General features: G+C 37.4%; 1 protein-coding gene across 5 annotated transcripts; it reads left to right on the top strand.

Moving 5' to 3' along the window:
- The first annotated feature begins 49 nt into the window (after positions 1-49).
- LOC132264153 (protein NDRG3) lies at positions 50-20,811 on the top strand. 5 transcript variants are annotated; one of them, XM_059764250.1, is made up of 9 exons: positions 990-1,141; positions 6,572-6,768; positions 8,892-8,975; positions 12,719-12,912; positions 12,970-13,090; positions 14,135-14,580; positions 14,656-14,768; positions 15,454-15,538; positions 16,446-17,356. In XM_059764250.1, exons 2-9 carry the CDS (start codon positions 6,572-6,574, stop codon positions 16,487-16,489), a joined length of 1,284 nt encoding a protein of 427 aa, XP_059620233.1. In that variant the 5' UTR covers positions 990-1,141; the 3' UTR covers positions 16,490-17,356. The 5 variants fall into 5 exon arrangements, with proteins under 5 accessions (XP_059620235.1, XP_059620236.1, XP_059620233.1 ...); XM_059764251.1 differs by lacking the exon at positions 16,446-17,356 and adding an exon at positions 19,068-20,811 and having other exon boundaries at positions 993-1,141; XM_059764249.1 differs by lacking the exon at positions 16,446-17,356 and adding an exon at positions 17,372-18,165 and having other exon boundaries at positions 994-1,141.
- The last annotated feature ends 236 nt before the right edge of the window (positions 20,812-21,047 follow it).

Genomic DNA, 21,047 nt, shown 5'->3' with positions numbered 1-21,047 from the left:
TTGAAATATGGGTGACGCGATCATCTGTCGCGTAATCGAGCGGAACGATCTCAGTTCAGTGGAAAAAGTCGGATCAGAAGCACGCAAAACTTGCAAATCCGTCAATTATTGAGAGTGGAAAAAACAAAGACACCAAAAATGGGTGGATAAAGTGAAATATAATAAATTCTGAGGAATATTTTTAGCATTTTAAGATCAACATATATCCATTTTTTAGTGAATAAAATTATTTATATTGATGTGTCGTGGGAAAAGTGATTAAATTTGACCTGTGGAGAATTTGATTTCTTTTATTGAAAAATGTCTGAATTCAAATTATGCAACACTTTTTTTTGATTTTCTTTTAATCATGATAAGAATATTTTTACATCTTCTTTTTCCATTTTGACACACATCGATAAATTCCTTTTTGTATATGGTTTGCCAACACATAATTCTTCATCGACACAAATTTGTGTTGGCAAAATACGAAAATATTAGTTTTGGTATATTTTTGAGTAATTTTTCTTTGCTCACATGAAGTTTACACAAGTGTCTCCAAGGAAATATTAAAATTGATAAACCTCTATCATGATTTTCTCTATGTCACATCATTTTTGGACTTTTTTCACTCCCATAGATTGCATAGTGATTTTGTGATCGTGATGTAGTGACAAGGAATCGTGTAATTGCAATTGCATTTTAGTGCAGATTTATGGTGAAGTTGAGTGCCATTTAACAGGTTTTACCATGAAGCACCGGAAAATTTGCACGTGAAATTGACACTTCATCGTCTCTGCATAGGAATAGCGGTGGAAAATGGATTATTTTTGCATAAATTGAGAAATCATCACGAAGCAGAGAATGGAGAAAATTGGCGGGAATTCGACAGAGTGAGTATATTTCGTACAGCATACGCGCGTGCAGCATTTGCTGCTCCGGCACAGGCGTGACGCCTCTCAGGCGATTGCAGCGCGCCGCGCGGAATAATCTCGCGCTGCCTGTCAGAATTTTGTACTCACGTAATTAAATTGTAATCGAATTTCGTGCGAAGTGGAAGTGAAAGACAGAGTCTCCGGCGTGAAAAGTGAAAATTTGTGGTGAAAAGTGTTCTGCCCGTTCTTGATTAGCACGTGAATCGTTTCCCAAGAGATTATCGAAGGTATGTGTTTGTTGGAAGAAGCTGTAGTGCGGCAAACCTGAGGAGGAAGGCATTTGCCCTCCTTTTTTCAGCCTTCTCTTTTGGATCAATGTTGCCAAAGTTGAACTTTCATCCTCACTCCCGGCCTTTGTCCATGAGGCTCTAGTCCCAGAACCCCATCCACAGTGTCCTGCCCTGTATTGGGAGGTGATTTGGGTACTTCCGGAAAGGTGGTGGTGGAAAATGGTGTGACTTTTCCGCGGTTTTCGCGAAGGTTGCTCGACTGAGCGCGCCATGAAAGTCTTCTGCATTGATTATTGATTTTTCACAAGGGTCACTTCAGGGAGCTTTCTGGCGTTGACTTATTGTCTCTCTCTCCGCCAGCGGCCACCGCGAAGAGCCCTCAATCGATACTCGCTGTCATCGCCAGAAGAGCCGTCGCGAGGCTCTATCAATTCGCGTGGAAAACATCGGCGGGAGGGTGAGACAATTCTCCCCGGAAGTGCCTTGAAATAACTGCCCTGTGGCAAAATTGAGGCACGCAATAAAAGTCTCATTAGGAATGGGAGTTTAATTGCATCTAATTCCCTGGGTGGCATCGGATTTCCGCTCGGAAATCGAAAGGGATTTCAGTCCCGAAATTGCCACAAATTGCGCCTCTGATCGCCTTAAAGCTCCAGCGCATCGAAGAAGGCTTGGCGAGCTTTAAGCTTCGAAAGCCACTCGGCGGTTAAGTGCCGATGTACCGGATTTAGGAAGTAAACCCATGAAAGCATGGAGTTAAAAACCATCAAAAATGAAGATTATTTAGGGGGCTTTTACGACAATTGGGGCTTTTATTGTTTTGCAAGTCATTTTGCCGGAAAAAAAAATCGTGTCCGGAAGTTTGATCGAAAAAGCATGAAATTTTGATGATTCTCGAGCTTTCAGAATGCCATTAAATTGAACAAAAGAAAATTAGGGATTCTAAGAGGATTTCACCCCAAGATAAGCAGAAAAATCCAAAGGAATGTACTTCTCTGAATCTCTGTCTTTCATGGAAAATTCATTTCCACTGGCCAATTAGGTGGAACGAGTTCGTGGAAAGTTTTTCTCTCTTTTGGCGTCTCTGGAAATCACTCATTAATTATTTGTTTGAGTATTTGGGTGGGAAAGGAGAAAAAGGGCTGAATGAAGTCTGAATACTTTTACACAACATTTATGCGTTAAAATTGATCAGAAACACAAAAATTCATTGCAGTCTTATTTCACTATTTTATCAAGGTTCTGTTTCTACATGTTTCACAAGAATGAGTGCATGAATGAATAATTCATGTTACAATTTATTGGTTTGTGTGCACTTCTGTGAGTGGATTGCGATTGACGCTTGAAATTGATAAGTGAGCTAGAAGTTCTGTGAAATCTCAGATTTTATTAGACAACTCGGACAAAGCATCGTTCTTTCGTCTAATATCTCGCAGTGACAGATGTAGGTCGATATGATTCCCACTGATTATACACTTTAGCGAGATATGAGAGACGAACATAAATCGTGCGATTAAATAAAGGACTGACAAGCCATAAAAATGGCATTTTTCTTGCGCAATTGTCCCTTTTGCGGGAACACACTTGCTAATGTGCCCAAATTAATGGATATATGCGTCGACAAATTGCCTCAGCATAATCCATTTTATTCCAAATGAAAAAAGGGTGTAAGGAAGCGTAATGGCACGAGTACGAATTGTGCTCTTTTTTAGACTCTTTTTCAGTCTAGACGTCAAAAGATAAATTTGGCAATAAAATCCAAGCGTTGGAGAGATGATAAAAATTCACTCAAAAAGTATGTATCGAGTGAAAAAGTCTTGCAAATTGTGTAATGTAGATCGATTTTTTCGTGCCTTTTGGCGCTGCTTTCGCGAGCGTTTGGCAAAATGCAAAGAGTGGAGCCAAATTGCGTCACTGTTTCGCACTCACGTGCGATTTCGGGTGCGATTTTGTGAAATACAGGTGAATCACGCTGCGAGGAATGATATTTGGACATAAATCTTCGATGATCTGCGAGGGAGATTTGCCTGTGGAAAAAAGAATATTGCTCCATTTATCTTGAGTTTATCTCTAGAATAAATGTATATTGTGCCACTTTGTCTCCCTCAAGTCGCTTGAGAGTCATAATAATCCAATGAGGAGCGCATTAAAGTTGTTGATGGTTTGTCCGAGGGCCAACACAACATGAGGGCGGCGATAAAACCAGAGACACAGCCTGAAAAGTTTATAGTTGTAGAGATTCGTACTAGCTTAATTGAGGCCCTCAAATATCGCAAAGCGATGATTCATCATCATGCATCAGAATGAGCACGATTTTCTGCTAATTATACGAACAAATGTCTGAGTCAAAGCTAAGAACAATTCGATTTCAAGTTCAAGAGCTTAATTTCAAATGAAACTCAGTGATTTATTGCAAAACGAAGAGAGAAACATTTAAAGAATTGTGTTGAAGGAAATTCTATTCTCTTTCTTGAAAATGTCCTAAGAAAATCCACACAATTTTCAATTATTAATTAATTATTTTAAAATTACAATTTGTAACAATTTTTATGCTTCTCTAAATATTCTATATTATATATTAAAAAAAAATGTTAGACTTTTTTTAACTTGTAACTCAACAATAACTGTGATTTCTTGAGAAGCCCAGCGGAAAGAGGACAAGGCATGAAAATCAACCCAAATGACGAGAAATTTAATTCAATTGTCTATGTAAGATTAAGATTGTGTCTCTCTTCGTGGCTCTTTGGTACGTGGGTGGGTTTTGTTTGCATCAATTAATCTCACTTTCCTGGTCCTCTGTGGCTGGAGAAAGAAAGCAAGCGAGGATGCAAAGTCGATCGATAATCACTGAATAGTGGTGAAAATTGTCTCTGAATTGCATCTGGATATTTTTGTCTCAATCCAGTTCAATCTGCTAAATGCCGGCTTGATTTTGTGCGGGCCGACAGTGTGTATTTATCGAAGTATTTGTGTTGAATGGGAAATTTTTCCATCTGAGACGCAGAAAAGAGAGACGCAGCGAAGAGAGGCGTGTGTTTGAGACAGTGGAGTGTTTATCAGTGTTAAATTGGTTAGAGAGGATGTGACTCAATAGGAGTTCGTGATACGTATGAATTTCCTCTTTCATCTTAATTTCCAGTGTCTATTCTGTTGGGGAATTGTCTTGAATTGGATAAAGTGCGACATAGATATTTTTCATCCATAAATTTGTGGGAAAATTTCAATTAGTGTGTGTAAAAATAGAGTCAACTTGTGTGGGTGCAAATTGATATTGGGAGTCTTTTACATGGTAAACATTGAGATAGGTCTCTCTCTCAAGTCTCTAGATGCTTTCAATGCTTCTCAAATGTTTCATCGTGGCAAATTGATAGTTATTGATTTGGTGAATGATTAATTACACGATACTCGAGCGAAGGAAGTTAATGCGGGGAAGACTTTCGCTTTGTATTCTATAAATATTCTTCTTAATTACATATTGTTTGTGACGATGCGTGATTGCGGGGTGTCGGCCTTTGAAGGCCTAAAATTCGCTATTGCCTGTGAAATTTCAAGTTCAGCAAATTTGTTTAGTCATGCAGAAGAATTTGAGGAGAGAACTTTGAGGTGGTGAAGAAGCTTTAATATATGTTTGGGGTGGATTAATCAATATTGTGTATAATGTAGGTAAATTTTCTGCGGAAAGACGAAGGATTTATTAGGATGGAATTAAAAGTAATTTATTGCTATAGACTTGGTGAAGAGAACATGTCTCGTGTTGAGAATTTTCCATGTGTTTTAAGGGGAGGAAGTTTTAGCATCTCTTGCGTATGTGAAGCTGAATGGAAGTTCCACCTTTTGCGAACTTTTGCGTCTCTTTTGCCGAATGTTTCATCCATGGAGATCGTGACTTGTTTTCAAGTTTCAAACTCTCCACATAAGATATGATCCCGAGTGAAGGAGAGAGAGAGAGAGAGAAGGAGGAGGGCATGGCAAAAATGTCATTATAAAAAGAAGCGAGGGCGAAAGTTTCATCCCTTATCGGACAGATTTTTCTCATGTCTTTTGCTCAATGTGGATCATTTTTTGCCGCGCCAATACGTGTGATTTAATGGTCTCGATGTGGGGCTTCCGGAAAGTCGTGGGCCCTAATGAAAAAATATCGATTTTACACCATTTCCCACCCACCACCCACTCTCAGTCCCAAATTTCCCTGTGTGTACATTCTTATTAGATTTGGTGTGTGTTGTTTGTGCCTCCATCACACTGTGGCTGTATTTTGAGTGTTCTCTAGTGGAAATATTACTCGAGATTATTAACATTCTACTAATATTGGCACTTTTGATTGTTGTATGGTAAATATATAGAGAAAAGAGGATATCATAGTTGAGAGAGAGAGAGAGAGAGATAAAAAAGTGGAGGCAAGAAAAAGTCAGGAGAATTTCCATGTTATTAAATTTCCTTCTATACATATACAATTTCCTTTTGTATCTTGTGTACATTATATTTTTTAGGTCTTTCATTTATCTCTCTATCTTGCCTTTTGTATGAGAAAAATAAAAAAGAAAAAAAAATGTTTGTTGTAGCTGAAGAAAAGGAGAAATTTTCCATTCTTCCAATGTAAATATTATTTCAAATTTATAGCTTTACTGTTGAGTGGTTTATGCTGCACAATCAAGTGAAATTCATTCTTTAGATCGGTAGAATTTTTTTCGTAGTGAATAGTAAAATTTTATTAGAATGCTAAAAAAACCTTCGCATTTCACTCACATTTCACGCGATTATCATATATATTTTTTTCTTTTGTGTTAATGTAAAAGGAAATTGTAATATTTTTATTTTATACTTCGTTTCTAGAGTATTTTTGTTTGATTTCTAATTTGTTTAGAAACACGTAATCTTCGAATAGATTTAAAAATCACAAACATATTATGACACATGATACAAATCTAACACAAAACATAATCTAAAGAGTCACCTAAATAATATCTAAAACCTATAAATAAGGAAATTTTTAAAAATAAAAATTCCACAACTAATAAATCAAGATACAAAATTATAAAAATATATAGTCTATACTTTAGGATTGTGAATTCTTTTTTAATGTTTCATGTCCTCTTGAAATTGTTTATTTGTATTTTTCATCCTACATTTCCTTTTGGTAAAAAAACACGGAAAAGGTTCGATAATGTAACAAAAGGTATCACAAAGGGGAGATTTCTTATCTGTTTTTGATTTTGGGTGAAGGGAAAACTTGTATTTGTTCTTTGGTCATTATGATATAATTTGATTCTTTTTTTTTTGAAAGATCTATTTTCTATTATTTCTTATCTTGTTTTATATTTCTTTCCTTTTATGTTCTGTTATGAATTTGGTCACTCATCAAATTGCCAATCGCCGAATGATGCTCGGGCGGTATGATTGATAATTGGGTGTTGTGGCGTGGCGAAGATGCCCCAGTCTGAGGGGGGTTATGTGTCGCTGGAGAACGGGCCTCGGTCCGTGTACAATGCCACGACGGAGCCTGCGTCGGGGGCTCAGTCGGTGCTCGAGTCCGTGAAGCGGGCGATTGGGCAGGCGATCGGCGGGCACCAGGACCCGCCGCTGCTCAACGCCAAGTCGACGAACATCAGCATCGTGAGCTCCAGGTAAGTCTTGTTCCCTGTTGCTTCTCCGCCTTCCTTGTCATCCAGAGAGTCGCTTGTTGAAGGGTTAGAGGAACGGACAGTGTTTTGTGAATGCTTTTGCTTGCTTCTGCGAAACTTCCCAATTGGGCTGGCGAGAATATCGGATAAAGTGAAGCTACAACTTGGGAATTTTCGCATCTACAGAGAGTCTCAAGAGCATTTTGATTGGACTTTCTGTGGTGATTGCATTGCATCTTTCCAAAGAGTACTTCTCGATGGTGCTGGAGATCTTCAACAGGTCAGAATTTGAGGCTTTTCGTGAACTTTCACAGAGAGAGAGAGAGATGAAAGTAAATTTTCACAATAAAATTCTTTATTTGATATAAACATAGAGAAAATAAATTTTGGGTTTCAATAACACTTTTCAAGGAAATTGAAATAGGAAAGAAATTCTCACATGGTTTTCACGAACATGAGAAACATGTTTTAAAAGGTGAATTGATAGACTTCTTTGATATTTGGTTATAAAGTGAATTTTTATTGGTTATTTTCGCAATCATGAGGGAAATTGCTTTTCCTCTCTCTCTCTGTGTGAATTTCACTGTGAATACCAAGAACTTCTCATGAAGCTAATTTTTTTCCGGTTGGCTTGTAAATAGAGGTGAAATTGCGAATATGCTTGCAAAATTGTATAACGAGGAATGAGCATAAATTGGTGAAAATATTGATTGGATGTAAAATTAATGAATATTTGTGTTTTCGTAAGACACAAAATGTGCTTCAAAAGTGCCACACACTCTAAGATCCCATTGAAAGAAAAGGCGAAATTGTGAAATTGACTTTCTTGGTGGCTTTTTTTCTCCGCTTCATTGCATGCACGATTTTTGCTTACTGTATCAATTAGTGCTAGACCACAATATGAGGTATGTTTTATTTTAATTTTTCTCTCTACGTTCGAACACACAAACACACGACAAAGTCCAAAAATACACAATTATATTGGAGTATTGTTATTGCTGATATAACCATGGTTACATTGAGGAATCTTATCGCAGAAAAAGAATCATGGCCTGTAAAAGTGAGAGAGAGACTGAGAATCGCGCGCTTTCTGCTAGTAATAATAATTTCTCAATATTTAATTAGAGGCTCGTGATTTTTCATCATTGGGCGCGCACTTGAGAGTGTTTGTGCGCAAACACAGCGCTCTTGTTGGCTTGTGTTTCGCGATGTTGAGCTCGAAATAGTGGAGCAAATTGATTAAAGTGTGTCTATTTGCACGGGAATCAGTGTAAAAGTCACTGAAATCGACGTAGAAGGAGTGATATGGTAGCAAAAAATGATCTCTTTTTGATAAGCGATTCTTTGTTTGCACAGATAAGATGCAAAACCGTGCCTTCAGTCAGTTGTCAAATTTACAATCAATTTGTCGTATTTTTCATCCCACGCAAAAATTGTATGTTTTTGCTGGCTTTTCGCGATAATCTCTGGGTTGAATCAGGGAATGTGATTAACAATCCGGTTTTAAGTAGTGAATCAAGAGGAATTTACAAATTTATCAATTGATTCGGTTTGAATTGAAATTGTTGGAGAAAAGTAAACGAGAAAGAATAAAATTTTCCATAAAAGTTCGCGTGAGAGTTTGATGTTTGGAATATGACTGAGTTTGGGTAAAATTATTGTGCCACTTTTAGTTCCTTTTCTAATCCTTCACCACAATGTCATTATTAGCATAAGAGAAAGAGAGAGAGAATGGATGAAATTTCTCATTAGGTTTTCGCGCTTGAAATAGGGGGAAATTTAAAGGAGAGTGTAGAAATGTAAAAGAAATACTCCTCATTTATACTCAAATAACATGTAGATTTTTGATTAAGTTTCTGTTATCTTACCTATAATTAATTAACATTATCTTTCTCTATCGCAAATGAGTGGCGAAGATGGAGAAGGATTTTCTCTATTCTCTGTATGAATTAAATTTGTGTTGTGTTTTTTTTTTAATCTTCAAATATGGTTTCTAACAATACAACTTGTAATATTTCCCCCTTTTGATTTAATATGTAAAATACCTCTTTTTTTAATGGTTTTTTGAAAGAGAGATATAAAAATCTTGCGTGTTTTGCCTGCATGTTTAGTGATATTTTTTGCAGAGACCGAGACAAAAGTGGTCGACCAACGAACAACAGGATGCCATCCGCTCCGACTCACACTGCCGAAGAGGCACGTCTCCTTGGGTAAGAGAAGCAAAAGTCCCCTTTTACGAAACTCCCTTGAACATTTAAAGCGACTGAAGGGATTTCTTTTCAGTCTCCATTTTGCAGGTTATTGTTTTTGTTGGCAGATATTGAAAAGAGTGTGATTACGAAATTCGATAAGATAAATTGGAAATCAGAGATCAATCAGGCAATTTTTGTTTTGACAGACTTAAGAAAGGTGAAAGATTTCAGTGAACCAATAAAACACAAATTGTTTTTTTTCTGTATTTCTGCAAGAAGAGCCAAAATTTGAGACACACCCTAATTAATAATTTAGAGTTGTTGATAAATAAATCTGACACGACATCATGAATATAAAGCAATTTCTCATGGTGTCGTCGATGATTTTACCAGTATATAATCTTTTGTAATCTATATGTTGATTTGTCTTTTATCATCTCTTTAGTATTGAGTATAATTAAATTGATTTGTTTAGATAAATCACACCTAACTCTTAATCACACCTTTAGAGAGCCTCTTTTACCGTAAATTACCTTTTGATTATGATTGTATCTTAACGTAAATTGCCATTAAGATGATAAGAATTTGAAGTTGGAAAGTCACAAGGTCGTATAGAAAATGCATGAAGTCCTTTTTAGAATTGGAATTTTCTCAAACTAATTTTTTGCTCTGAAGCCAGAATCAAATAGAGCGTAATTATTGTCCACCTGAAAGTGCGTGACTTGATAGAATATATTAATCATTCACATCACACCAAACCACCAACTTACAACAATTATTATTGTAGTAAATTCTCCTTTTTTTTACCCACTCATTTAGTTCATATGTTGAGGTGATAATATACATAAAAAGTTTCTTTTTTTTATCGTCATGAGAGGAAAGGAGAAGAAGAAAAATGAGAGTTCCAAAATTGCTATTTGCGTGTTTCTTTGCTGTGCGCATTTTTAGAGAAAAATAAGAGTCTCTTTGATTTCAGGTAAAAATGTGTGAATTTCATGTGAAATATCAAATTGGAAAAGTGTGAAGCTATAAAAAGCATTTGAAACTATAATTCAATTGACCCAAATTGGATGTGAGATGAAGTGTGTTGAATGGGTGAGAATTTGTGCCAATTTCCACTGCCAAGGATAAGGGAAAAGGGGGATGAATTTGTGAGGAGATGGGGGTGCAAAGTGAATTTGGAAAGCATAATAGATTTAATGGAAAATTATAACCAATTAGTTTATCCATGAGTCAGAATCTTGATATCTCTTGTGCATGGCGTGAAGAGGAGGATAAAAATAGGAGGGAAAAAATGAGTGTCAATTACTTTATTAATAATTTTGGGGAAAATTGTCTTGAACAGGACATCAATTACACGCATTTAAGTTGATTGTCACACCCTTAATTGGGGAATATTCCGGAGTCAATTGGATTTATTGTGCGCCACGAGGAGTGCTATTTTAATAAATTCCCAGAACGATGACACTCTGTGCTCTGAAGGGTTGAAAAATATCATTGGCCCAGTTTGTGTTTCTCCTCGGCAAGAGATGAAAAATGGACTCGGTGGTTGCGGAACAAAGTGCAGAGCACTGTGTGAATCTCAGCAGATGCCATTGTCTTGTCTCCAGAGGCACAGTGGAAAGTTGGGAGGCAACTTCCCGTCGATGTTCATGATGGGAAGCTTCTTGGGATGCCAAATTGCCCATCAAAGCGGACACATGTTTCTCAAGGAAAGCCAAATGTTGAAAGGAAATGGACAGAAATTGAATTTTCCACAGAAGAGCGATGCGCAAAAATGAGGCAGTTAATGCTGTGATCGAAGGCTGGGAAGATGTCCAGGGCATTCAGGGCTATCGAACAAGTGAGAAAATCAGTGAGATGAAGAATCGTGTCATTCATTGATCAGGAGGAAAAACTAGTTTTGCCAGGAGTTCATAGAAAATTCAGGTCAATAACAAATTGTGGGAATATTCATTGTATTATTTTACAATTCACTGCATTATTAAAGACTCACGCGATTTACAAATCTCAGGATATCGATGGCTTTTCACGGATCTTATTCCGACAAAGTCATTTCTGTTTTAAGTTGCCGAGTCCGTTGGAAAGGAAATTGGGTGAATTGTTGGAATTTATTGTCCTGTGAAAATATTGAAACCATATTTTTTCAGTTTGACTACAATATTGTGAATTTTGTCAATGGGGCAATTGAAGTTGCTTCGCTCTTCCTTATCGCTTTTCAGCTCTTTTGTCCATGTTGAAAATGGGAAAATATAATTTCAATTTTCCACGAAAATGCGCCATAAATGCCATTGCATTTTCAATGGGGGGGAGAAGATATTGAATGACTCCTTGTTATTGTGCGATTGCGAAGGGATGAGCGGCGATCCTGTTGAATACTTTTGGGAGCGGCTGCGAAAGTGGGTCATCGCGAAGGGTTTCCCTTGGGAAAATACCTCATGCGCTCTCATGATGGAGGGAAATTGCATTAATGACTGGTTGGGTGTCTCTTCTTTTGATGTTGACGTGAGAGAAAATTGCTCGGGTTGTGTGAGAAAATTGCATAATACGCTCGATGGGAAGTCGAACTAATAATTTGTGCATGGTAACCTTCGTAATTGAGTCTCTGTGGAGTCTGTCACACATGCACATGGGAGTTGACCTGCTCGGGTTGTAATCTGCTTATCGCACGGCGGTTTCTCGGTGGAAAAAATATGACGTCTGGGGAGGGTGTGCTTTGTGACCATTTATGCTGGCGAAGGTGCTCGAGGGCAGCTTTGGCACTGAGGAACACGATGTGTGGAGGTCTTGCAATACCTTTTCAGTGTTTTCTCATTGTGTGCGCGGCTGAAAATGAGGGTGTGTGTTTTGTATATCCTCAGCGCGTTCCTATAGAAACCCGCCACTGTGTCGTCATGTGTGTGAAAATGGAGCAGCGAACGGGGAAAATGGCAAAAAAGAACCACCTCTCACGTGCCGCAATTGTTGGTCGTGAAGAATGAATATCGAAATGGGAGGCAAAGGAAGTGATGGGAAAATCATTGAAAATATATATTCCTCACGATTTGTCTTGGCGCAATTTTCCCGCTCTTTTGCCTTGCCATTTGGCAGATAATATAGAGTGCGATGGGCTATTTGAGAAATTGGTACAAATTCACACAATCCGAAAATGCGTCTCACGTCAAATTTGTTTTTGGACTAAACAGAAAAAAATTTGCATGTGCTTTTTGGGTAATTTTCTTGCTGGAGAATTTTGAATTTGAGAAGTGATGAGAATAAGAAAAACGTCTTTGTCTTGTTTCTAGCGAAAGATGGAGTTTTTGAAGAGGTTGATTTGAGTGATAAATTTTTAATTTTGCATGCAAATTTAATAATAATGAAGGAAAGAAGGAATTTCTTATGACATAAGAAATCGATAGCAAAACTCTCGTGGGATTGAGGATATAATGTTGATCAAGAAAAGCGGAAGAAGCTCATCAGAAGTTCCAGAACATCTTACGTGAGGATGATGACATTAGAAGAGAGAGAGAGAGAGAGAGAGAGAGAGATATTTTTCACAGTATAAACTCTCCCATTTCACTCTCCTGTGGGTAAAATCTCGACTGTTGAGTGGAACATCCTGTAGATTGAGACATTGTTGAAATAAATGGAGTACTTTTTAATGGATAAATCCTTTACTATGATTTAATTATTATGATTTGTCTCTTGTATTTTTGCCAGCAATATTTCTATGATAAGTTTGTGCTAATGATAATTTTTCTCTCCACGCTTGGATGATTTAGAGCTATGCCAGTGGATCCAATGGATGACATTGAGTTGCGTTCCGTCCAGTTGCAATTTCCCAACTCACGTGGCTCGATAGCTGACTCTTGCGACTTGAGGCGCGTGCCAACGGACAAGGGAGACATCCTCGTGGCCATTCAGGGTGACACCACAAAGCCGGCGATTCTCACGTACCATGATCTTGGACTCAATTGTGAGTAAGATGTGCTTGTCGCTGGCTGAAACACCACTGAAATTGCCCTCCTTGCAGACTTGTCCAGCTTTGCGGGCTTCTTCAACTATCCAACAATGCGAGGACTGTTGGAGAACTTCTGCGTGTACCACGTGACGGCTCCTGGGCAAGAGGAAGGCGCTCCGACGCTGCCCGAGGAGTGAGTATAGTCATTGAAGTTGTTCTCTCGCGGGGGTTTTCGGGGGGAAATTTGCATAACATTGTGCGGGCATTCAATGGGAAAATGTTGAACAAGAGCGCTTACAAAAGCTCACGTTGTTTATCGAAATCATTGAAACTGTGCAGAGCACATGATGAACATATGAATTATTATCAAGTTAGCAGCGGAAAGTTTTCAGGAAGTTACTTATACTTTGACTCAAGTGCTTTAATCTTCACTGTAATTAGTTTTAAAGCAGCTTAAGGGGATGAAAACGGGCAAAAATCATCCATAGTCAATTGAGTCAGTTGAGCACCTGAGATAATTAAAATAGGACAACAATTAACAATGACAATAGGTGATAAGGGAAAGCACTACGCTTTCCTAATAATTGGATCAGTTTTCCTGTGATTAAGTTTTATCGAAGTGCAACCAACACTTCAGGGTGTGTTTGGAAATGTCTTCTTTGTGTTTCCTTGTTCTGTTGGCAAAGGAATTGACAGAACATAGTAAAAAGTAGACGATAAGATGTTACATTGTTCACCGTGTGAAGTTAGTCGCAATTGAAGTTTCTTTTTATAATTTTACAAGCTTATCTTGCGGTAACACAAACTTTTATTGACTTTGAATAGAGCATTCAAGAAGGTTTTATCCAATATTCGGGAAAAGTTGGCAAAATCCAATAGTTGTAAAGAATTAAATTAAGGGAAAGTTGGTGGAAATATTCAGAGCTTATACTCACTTTATATGACCCAAATGTCTCGAATGTCTGTGGAAGTTTATATGTTGTTGGGAATTGTATATACTTATGTTTGTGATTGCTCAATAATTCACCACCTAACTCGAGTTCTCAACATATTTCCTGTGCTGTGTCAGCAGAAAGAAAATTCCCTTCATGTCACCTGATGTAATCTATTTCTTTCTGCTGTCGGTGTGAGCTGAAAGCATTTTCAGAGCAGAGAAATCAGAGAAAATTGCAATGAGTTTCTCCCGTATGATGAATTGGATAAGTGATTTTGCTTAATAAATCTCTCGCTGTTTCAGCTACGTCTATCCGACGATGGACGAGTTGGCGGCTCAGCTGCTGTTTGTGCTGTCGCACTTCGGTCTGAAGACCGTGATTGGCTTCGGTGTTGGCGCGGGTGGGAACATCCTGGCCCGCTTCGCCTTGGCCAATCCGGAGAAGGTGGGCGCGCTGTGTCTGCTGAACTGCGTGTCAACGGCCGCCGGATGGATCGAGTGGGGCTACCAGACGTTCAATGCGCGCTTCCTGCGCACCAAGGGCATGACACAGGGCGTCGTGGATTACCTCATGTGGCATCACTTTGGCAGGAATCTCGAGGAGCGCAATCACGATTTGGTGCAAATGTACAAAAACCACTTCGAGCGCTCCATCAATCCCACGAATCTGGGCATGTGGATCTACTCGTACATCCATAGGACTGACCTCAACATCGCACGCACTCCGTCTGGCTCTCCGCAGCAGAACAGTAATAATAATGAGACTCTCGGGCTTCTCCGCTTGTCTGTGTCCAAGGCATTTCACATTGGGCTTTGTTTTGCAGGCACAACGCTTAAAATGCCGATCATCAACATCACTGGAGCCCTTTCTCCGCACGTCGACGACACTGTGACTCTCAATGGACGTCTCGATCCGACAAATTCCAGTTGGATGAAAGTGAGTATTTTTGGTTTATTTATAGACGCGCAGTGCCTTTGCGGAGGATGAATTGGCCATAAAGATACCTCCAAATTCCGCTGGTGTGTAAATTATTCTGTGATGCGAAGCGGCAGGAAAAAGGGGGCAGGAAATTACAGTGTGAATAAGCACTTTGGCCAATGGAAACCTCTTCGTCTCTACTGAGTTTCATGTGGTGAAATTTGAGACGCAATTCCCGATAACACTGCAAGAGGAGACTCTCTCCGTGCCATCATTTGTGGTGCTTAATTGAGGAGAAGCGGTTTTGGCGGTGGGGCGGATTTTGACGAGAAGGGTGGGGGTTATAAATAAGTGTCAATTTTATTATATTTGATAACGGGCACTCGAGGCACAAAAGCGTGGGTTCATGTTGCAGCACTGAGAATAGCTTTTCTCACGCGTCCTCGAGGGATGATGATAATGAAGGCAGAGCGAGAGAGAGAGTTGTGTTACTTTCATAAATAAATTGTCTCCTGCACATTGCCATGGGGAGGAGGAGGAGGAGGAGGAGGAGGAAAATGCAATTTCACGGCACTGAAGCATGATAAGGTGACGATGCAGTGAATCGTGGGTGGAATTAGCAAACTTTCTATCCTGTCTTTTTGACTTATTCCTGAGTTACACATTGCATTAACGACTGTTTTGCCTATCTTTCAACACACAGATTCAAGATTGTGCAATGGTTCTTGAGGAGCAACCGGGAAAATTGGCTGAAGCTTTCAGGCTTTTCCTTCAGGGTGAAGGCTATGGTAAGTGTTAAATTCTTGCTAGTAACAGAATTAATAAAAAATATGCGCTGAGAAAGAATGCAAAACCAAATCGCCATAAATTCATATGTCAAACAGTATTTTAGCCAAAAAAAAAATATGAGAATCAATAGAGAATCATTTGACGCTCTTTTTTCTATGTGTGTGTGTATATTTATAAAATACAAAATGCAAGAGAAAGTCATTAAGCAGAAAAACATGATAGCTAAGACGAGAGGGACACATTCATGAAATAATACCATTAACTTCACCATTATGTTCATCACAGTTACTCAATGATAATCAATTTAACAGAGATGGTCGAGAGGAGGAGAAGATCGTAAAAAGCTTTCAAGAAAATACCCAATTTAAGGCTCAATCATGTTAGGTAATGAGATGGAACTCGGTCACTTCACTGGGTTGCATTGTGAGGATTGTTAATTGTACGAGTCGAGAGCTTTGCAGCAATGCAAGAAATCGCTCATTGTATTGCACAATATGAAACTCTTATTATATCTTTTGAACATCACTTTCTTACCTCTTTTTTTTGGTTTTCTTTTCGCTCTGTTGTTTTGAAGCACATTCCTTTGAATATGCAATACAAGAGCAAAGTTTTTTATTTTAGATAATTCTTTTTTGAAGCACTCTTAGCTTGAAAGCTTTATATGAAGTGTTTTTTTTGTACTTCACTTTGGTATTGATAAGAGGAGGAGAAAAAATGAGAAGTATTATAAAGAAAATAAGAGAGAGAGAGAAAAATATGCAATCAAAAATTGACCAAATTGACTAAAATGAAAAACTCTATAAACATTTCATTAAAGGAGTTTTCTTTATGAGTTTCTTCGCTAAATACTTTCATTAATTTCACAACTTGTTTCTGTGCTTTTTATTCTTGTGTTTTTGTTTCCAGTAAGAGAGAGAATATCTATGAAAAACTGCATAAGAAATGTTTGAAAGAGTATTTAAAGGATGAGAAAACAATAACTATTGAAATGTTCAGAGAATATATATGAAGTATATTAATCACTTTTGTCATTACCATGTAAAGAATGAAAATATTTATTGCTTTCGAATGATATAATCCAGAGATGACAGAAGGAAAAAAAAGAGAGAAACTGATACTTGAATAAATATTGAAGTTGGTTAAATTCAGTTGTTTTCATAAACATCTTTAGGGCGATTTTTTTTTTCTTCATTTTATATACATTGAACTGTTGAAAAACACAAAAATACACGTATTCTTTCTGGCAGAGCTTTTGGCACATGATCTTTTCGACACTCTTTTTCTTACTTTTTATGAGCAAATGAAATTGGACAAAAATCACACACGAAATTCCCAACAGATTTTGACATGCTTAAACAAATGTGATTTGAGTGCCTTTGCGAAGAGTGATGGTATGTACAGAAACTTGAGAAATAGTTGCAAAGTGTCTTAGAGAGCATCTTGTAGATATTTTTAGCATGAATCTTTTATCATGTCTTGGTTAATTTCTTGCACGCAATAGACAGACAGACAAATAAAGAATGCGCAAGAAGAGTCGAAAATTATATCAGCAAATATTGATGCAAGCGTGACGACAATTTACACAAGATTTGATAGTCAAAAGCACACAAAAGTGGGATTATCAATTTCTTCCTGGATTGATTCAGTTTGCACTAGAATTGCAGTGGAAAACAGACAGAGAGAGACAGCAAAGCTCTTGAGTTTGCTTAACGAGCGCAATTGCGTTACAATTTGGACACAATTTTTGATTGGCATGAAATGCTGCGAAAGGAACAAAATTGTTGTTAATTTTCTTTTTTCACAGACACACATTTTGTTTATTTCTTTTATAGCTGTCGGAGCGTTGCAAAAGTTAGCTAGAGCCGCCACCGTAGAGAGCTTAACGCCCTGACTATCTTGTGCACAGTATAAGAGGAAATATGTATCGTTAGATTAGGAGAGGAAGAAGAACATCATCATAGGTTTAGGCCAAGAAAAACGCATACCAAAATACAAATTGGATTTTTACGAAATAGTTTTTAAATTGTATCTTTTCTGTCTATCTTTTTTTTAAACTATGTTTAGTTTTGTGTTTATTTAAATGTGCTTTTCACACGCAATAGTTTTCTTAGTGAGTATATTTCGCACATATTTTCTATGGCTTTTCGTGCAAAATTGCAGTTCAAGAGATGAGAATAATAGTTAAGAAGCAGAATTTAGAAATGAGCATTTAACACAATTTTCTGTATTCTTTTATAGAATTAAATTTTGCAGGTCAATAATAAAATAATTCATTGTTAGAGTTTAGAAATAATATTGAAGAGAAATATCACATTTATATTTTACTGATATATTTTAAATTGTTCATTGCTCAAAATTTATCATATTTTCTTTTTAGTAGTAGTGTAAATAGTATTAAGAATTTGTGACTAGTTTTTAGAATGCAGTTTTGATTGCAGAGAAATAATAATTTTGCAAACGGGAACAGTTTAGATTGATAAGCAAAATTATATAGATTTATACAAAAATCCTTTTCTTGTAACCTTTAAATATTTGCTCTAAACTTTCTTACCCAAAAGATGAAGAAACAATTTATATCAACTTTATCAATTGGATAAATTAAACTGAGTCCGTTTGAGGAAAATAATCTTGTGTTTTGCACGCTTTTTGTGGCTTTTTTTTTTCTTCTTTCAACACTGTTTGATTTGGTAGTTTTCACACTCTGAACACAACATGCAAAAGACGAAGCGATGACAGTGAAACCGAGAAATGACCAGCAGATATTTTAGGGAATAACGTTGAGGATTCATCATGTTTATGTTATTTTTTCGTCATAAACATCATCATCATCGCTTCATTGCCATCAATCAGCAAAACAGGCGACGAAGAGTTGTGTTTGTTGAGTTATTTTGGCTGGAAATGAGATAAAGAATCTCTCGATTCAGCATTAAAATTTAGTTTTGATGCTGAATTTAGTGGTTTGTTTTGCTGCTTTCTCAACTTACTCAACTCTGTTGAACTTTTGTAAGGCAACGAAGGCTTCAAGAACCATTCTTATGCTCAACGACAACAAGAGATAATAAATATTGTGTAAATGTGAGTGTTAAAATGTGGGGCAGGATTTCAAGGATTAAATAGAATACTAAAAACTGGCTTTGGAAAGCTGGGAAATTCTCACAAAAAACGATGTGAGAAGAAAACTGAATGATTCAAGGCTCAAACTGGTTTCTACTAATGCTATAGATCGTGTTGTTTAACATCTTGAAACTGCCCTACATTTTGATATTCATATTTATGTTTCTTGTAACTTGTGTTGACGCCTGAAACTAGGACAAATTGCTTAACTTGCCTTATGAATGGTTAACAAGTCATCTAGAGTGAAAGGACAATTCATCCAGCTTTGTGGCTCTTTGTGTGTGATTCTCATAGCTTTTATACCGAAATTGCTCTGCTTTTACAGCGGAGTTGATGAGAATGTTGATGAGATTGTTAAACATGGGTTTTCTTTTTGTACATATTCTCGTCGACTCACCTTGCGCGCGGCCACAGAGAAAATTTAAAGACAAAAATGCTGAACTAAAAGAAATCATGCCACAGAGCGCAGTCAGACAAAAATGAATGAGAAAAAAAACACAGAAATCACGCAAAAGAGAAAAATACCAAGAGAAAGTTGTAAAATGACAAATCCTACTCCCCAAAACACACGCTTTCTTCATTCACCGCCCACCACCCACTCGCAACACATCCGCCCACCATTCAACGAACACACTAATGTCTAACGAAAATGGTATTGGATCAGCATCACCGCTCATTGCGACGCCGGCGCTCAGGTGGCTCCGCAGTCGCACCGGCAGCGCCGCCAGCAACAACAACGACATCTTCAGTGACGCTTACGCAAACAGCGTGAACGGCAATATGGCCGCCAAGGAGATCCGCATCACGGAGAATCCCTTCGTGACCTGCTAGAGATTCGCTCCGGCGTCCAATACGCGCAGCCGAAACTGGACGAAGCGCAAATTTCGCACTGTGCGCCTCCTAATCGTACACTAATTTATTGCCTTCGAGCGGAGACATTATTTTTCCTCAGTTGGGAGCCATTTTGATCGTTTTTTTTATCTTTACTTATTGTTTTCTAGAGAGAATACTTAAGCAAATCTCAGAAGGAACTTTTTTTTCTATCACTTTGAGCGCAATTTGAGCATCAGCAGTCCAGAGTTGATTATAGAAAACATATCAGAAAATTCTATCCCTTGATTCGTTCTCACGAAGAGTAGCGCGGGAAGAGCAGCAGTTTAGGAGATGTGAAGATGTTCAAAGTGAGCACGCAATCGAGTTCCTAAGACATATTTTGCCAATTTGGCGACGGCACTAAAGAGCAAATAAGTTCATATCATAATTATTTCTATCCTAGACTCTTATTATTTGCAGACGAGGGAATGAGAAAACTGATGCTGAGACAAATATCAAATTGAAGAATAAAAAACACATCTTAGTGTGACTTAGGTAGACAATATAACTTGGTGGGGTGTGAGAAAACAGTGGTTTTTCCCCGGGGTGGAGAAGGAAAAGAGCCAGATTAAGATATTTTTGCAATGCAAATAAATGCAACTTTTACTTAAGTAGAGTGAGAAATCTATGAGAAACATATTCCTAATAAATGACATAGAAATGTCCAGTAGTGATTGTTGCGTCTCAGTTTTATCAAATGGATAAAAAAGGCATTTTGCAGAGAAAGCACTTGGAGGAAAAAGAAAAATTCTACTGCCAGAAATTCACAGAATAGAAAAGAAAACAGATAAAAATTTGTATTGCAAAAATTCAATTCTCCCAATTTATTGATTTTCAAAAATGACACAAAAATTTCTGGTTAAAACGCGATCACGTGAAAAAAAGGGGTTAAGAAAGTGTGGAATGATAAATAGTTGAATTAACAAAAACCAATACTTAGAGATGATGAAATGCATGAAAAACTACAAGAAACAATGAAAATTTTAGATGACGAGAGAAAATCCTGTAGAGCTTTACATGTTCAGATAAACCTATTTATGAATAAATATAATCCTTAAGAGGAGCAGATGGAATTTAAGCATAAAATATAGAAATAAATGGCCTCATGCATCATTGGAGCATTTTAAATGGCAGGACGTAGAGTATTGATTAGTGAGTGAAATGTATAATTATTAAATGGTAGATAAATTGTATTCTTGCTACAAAACAATTGTACTTAATGAGAAACATTCCGTTCTTGCAGCTAAAAAAGACAATTTTCAAAGAGTGTTAAAATCAGAAGAAAGTAGAGAAAAAATAATTTAGTCGTAGCTTTGAATTCAGTCAAATTCTTCTAGTTTTAGTCCCTTTTGGAAGCGAGTTACATTTTTTGAAAGCAATAGCGTTTGAAAAACACCAACTGACGAAAAAAAATTGTGATAAACAGATAAATTGAAGTTGATTTGATGATGAAAAAAAATACGCCGAGATTTTCCTCACTTTGTGCCTCATTTTCCTCACCAATAACCACACAATGAAAAG

The sequence above is a fragment of the Phlebotomus argentipes genome, unplaced genomic scaffold (genome assembly GCF_947086385.1).
Source record: "Phlebotomus argentipes unplaced genomic scaffold, Phlebotomus argentipes genome assembly contig_32, whole genome shotgun sequence".
NCBI classification, from domain to species: Eukaryota; Metazoa; Arthropoda; class Insecta; order Diptera; family Psychodidae; genus Phlebotomus; species Phlebotomus argentipes.
Note: the sequence above shows the minus strand (reverse complement) of the source record. Positions and strands in the feature narration are given on the sequence as shown.

Bases quoted from the DNA above. Each gene is read 5' to 3' on its own strand.
- LOC132264153 (XM_059764249.1), top strand. From the start codon at position 6,572: ATGCCCCAGTCTGAGGGGGGTTATGTGTCGCTGGAGAACGGGCCTCGG. The intron at 8,976-12,718 runs GTAAGAGAAGCA...TGGATGATTTAG, and splicing joins GAAGAGGCACGTCTCCTTGG to AGCTATGCCAGTGGATCCAA. The intron at 13,091-14,134 runs GTGAGTATAGTC...TCGCTGTTTCAG, and splicing joins GCTCCGACGCTGCCCGAGGA to CTACGTCTATCCGACGATGG.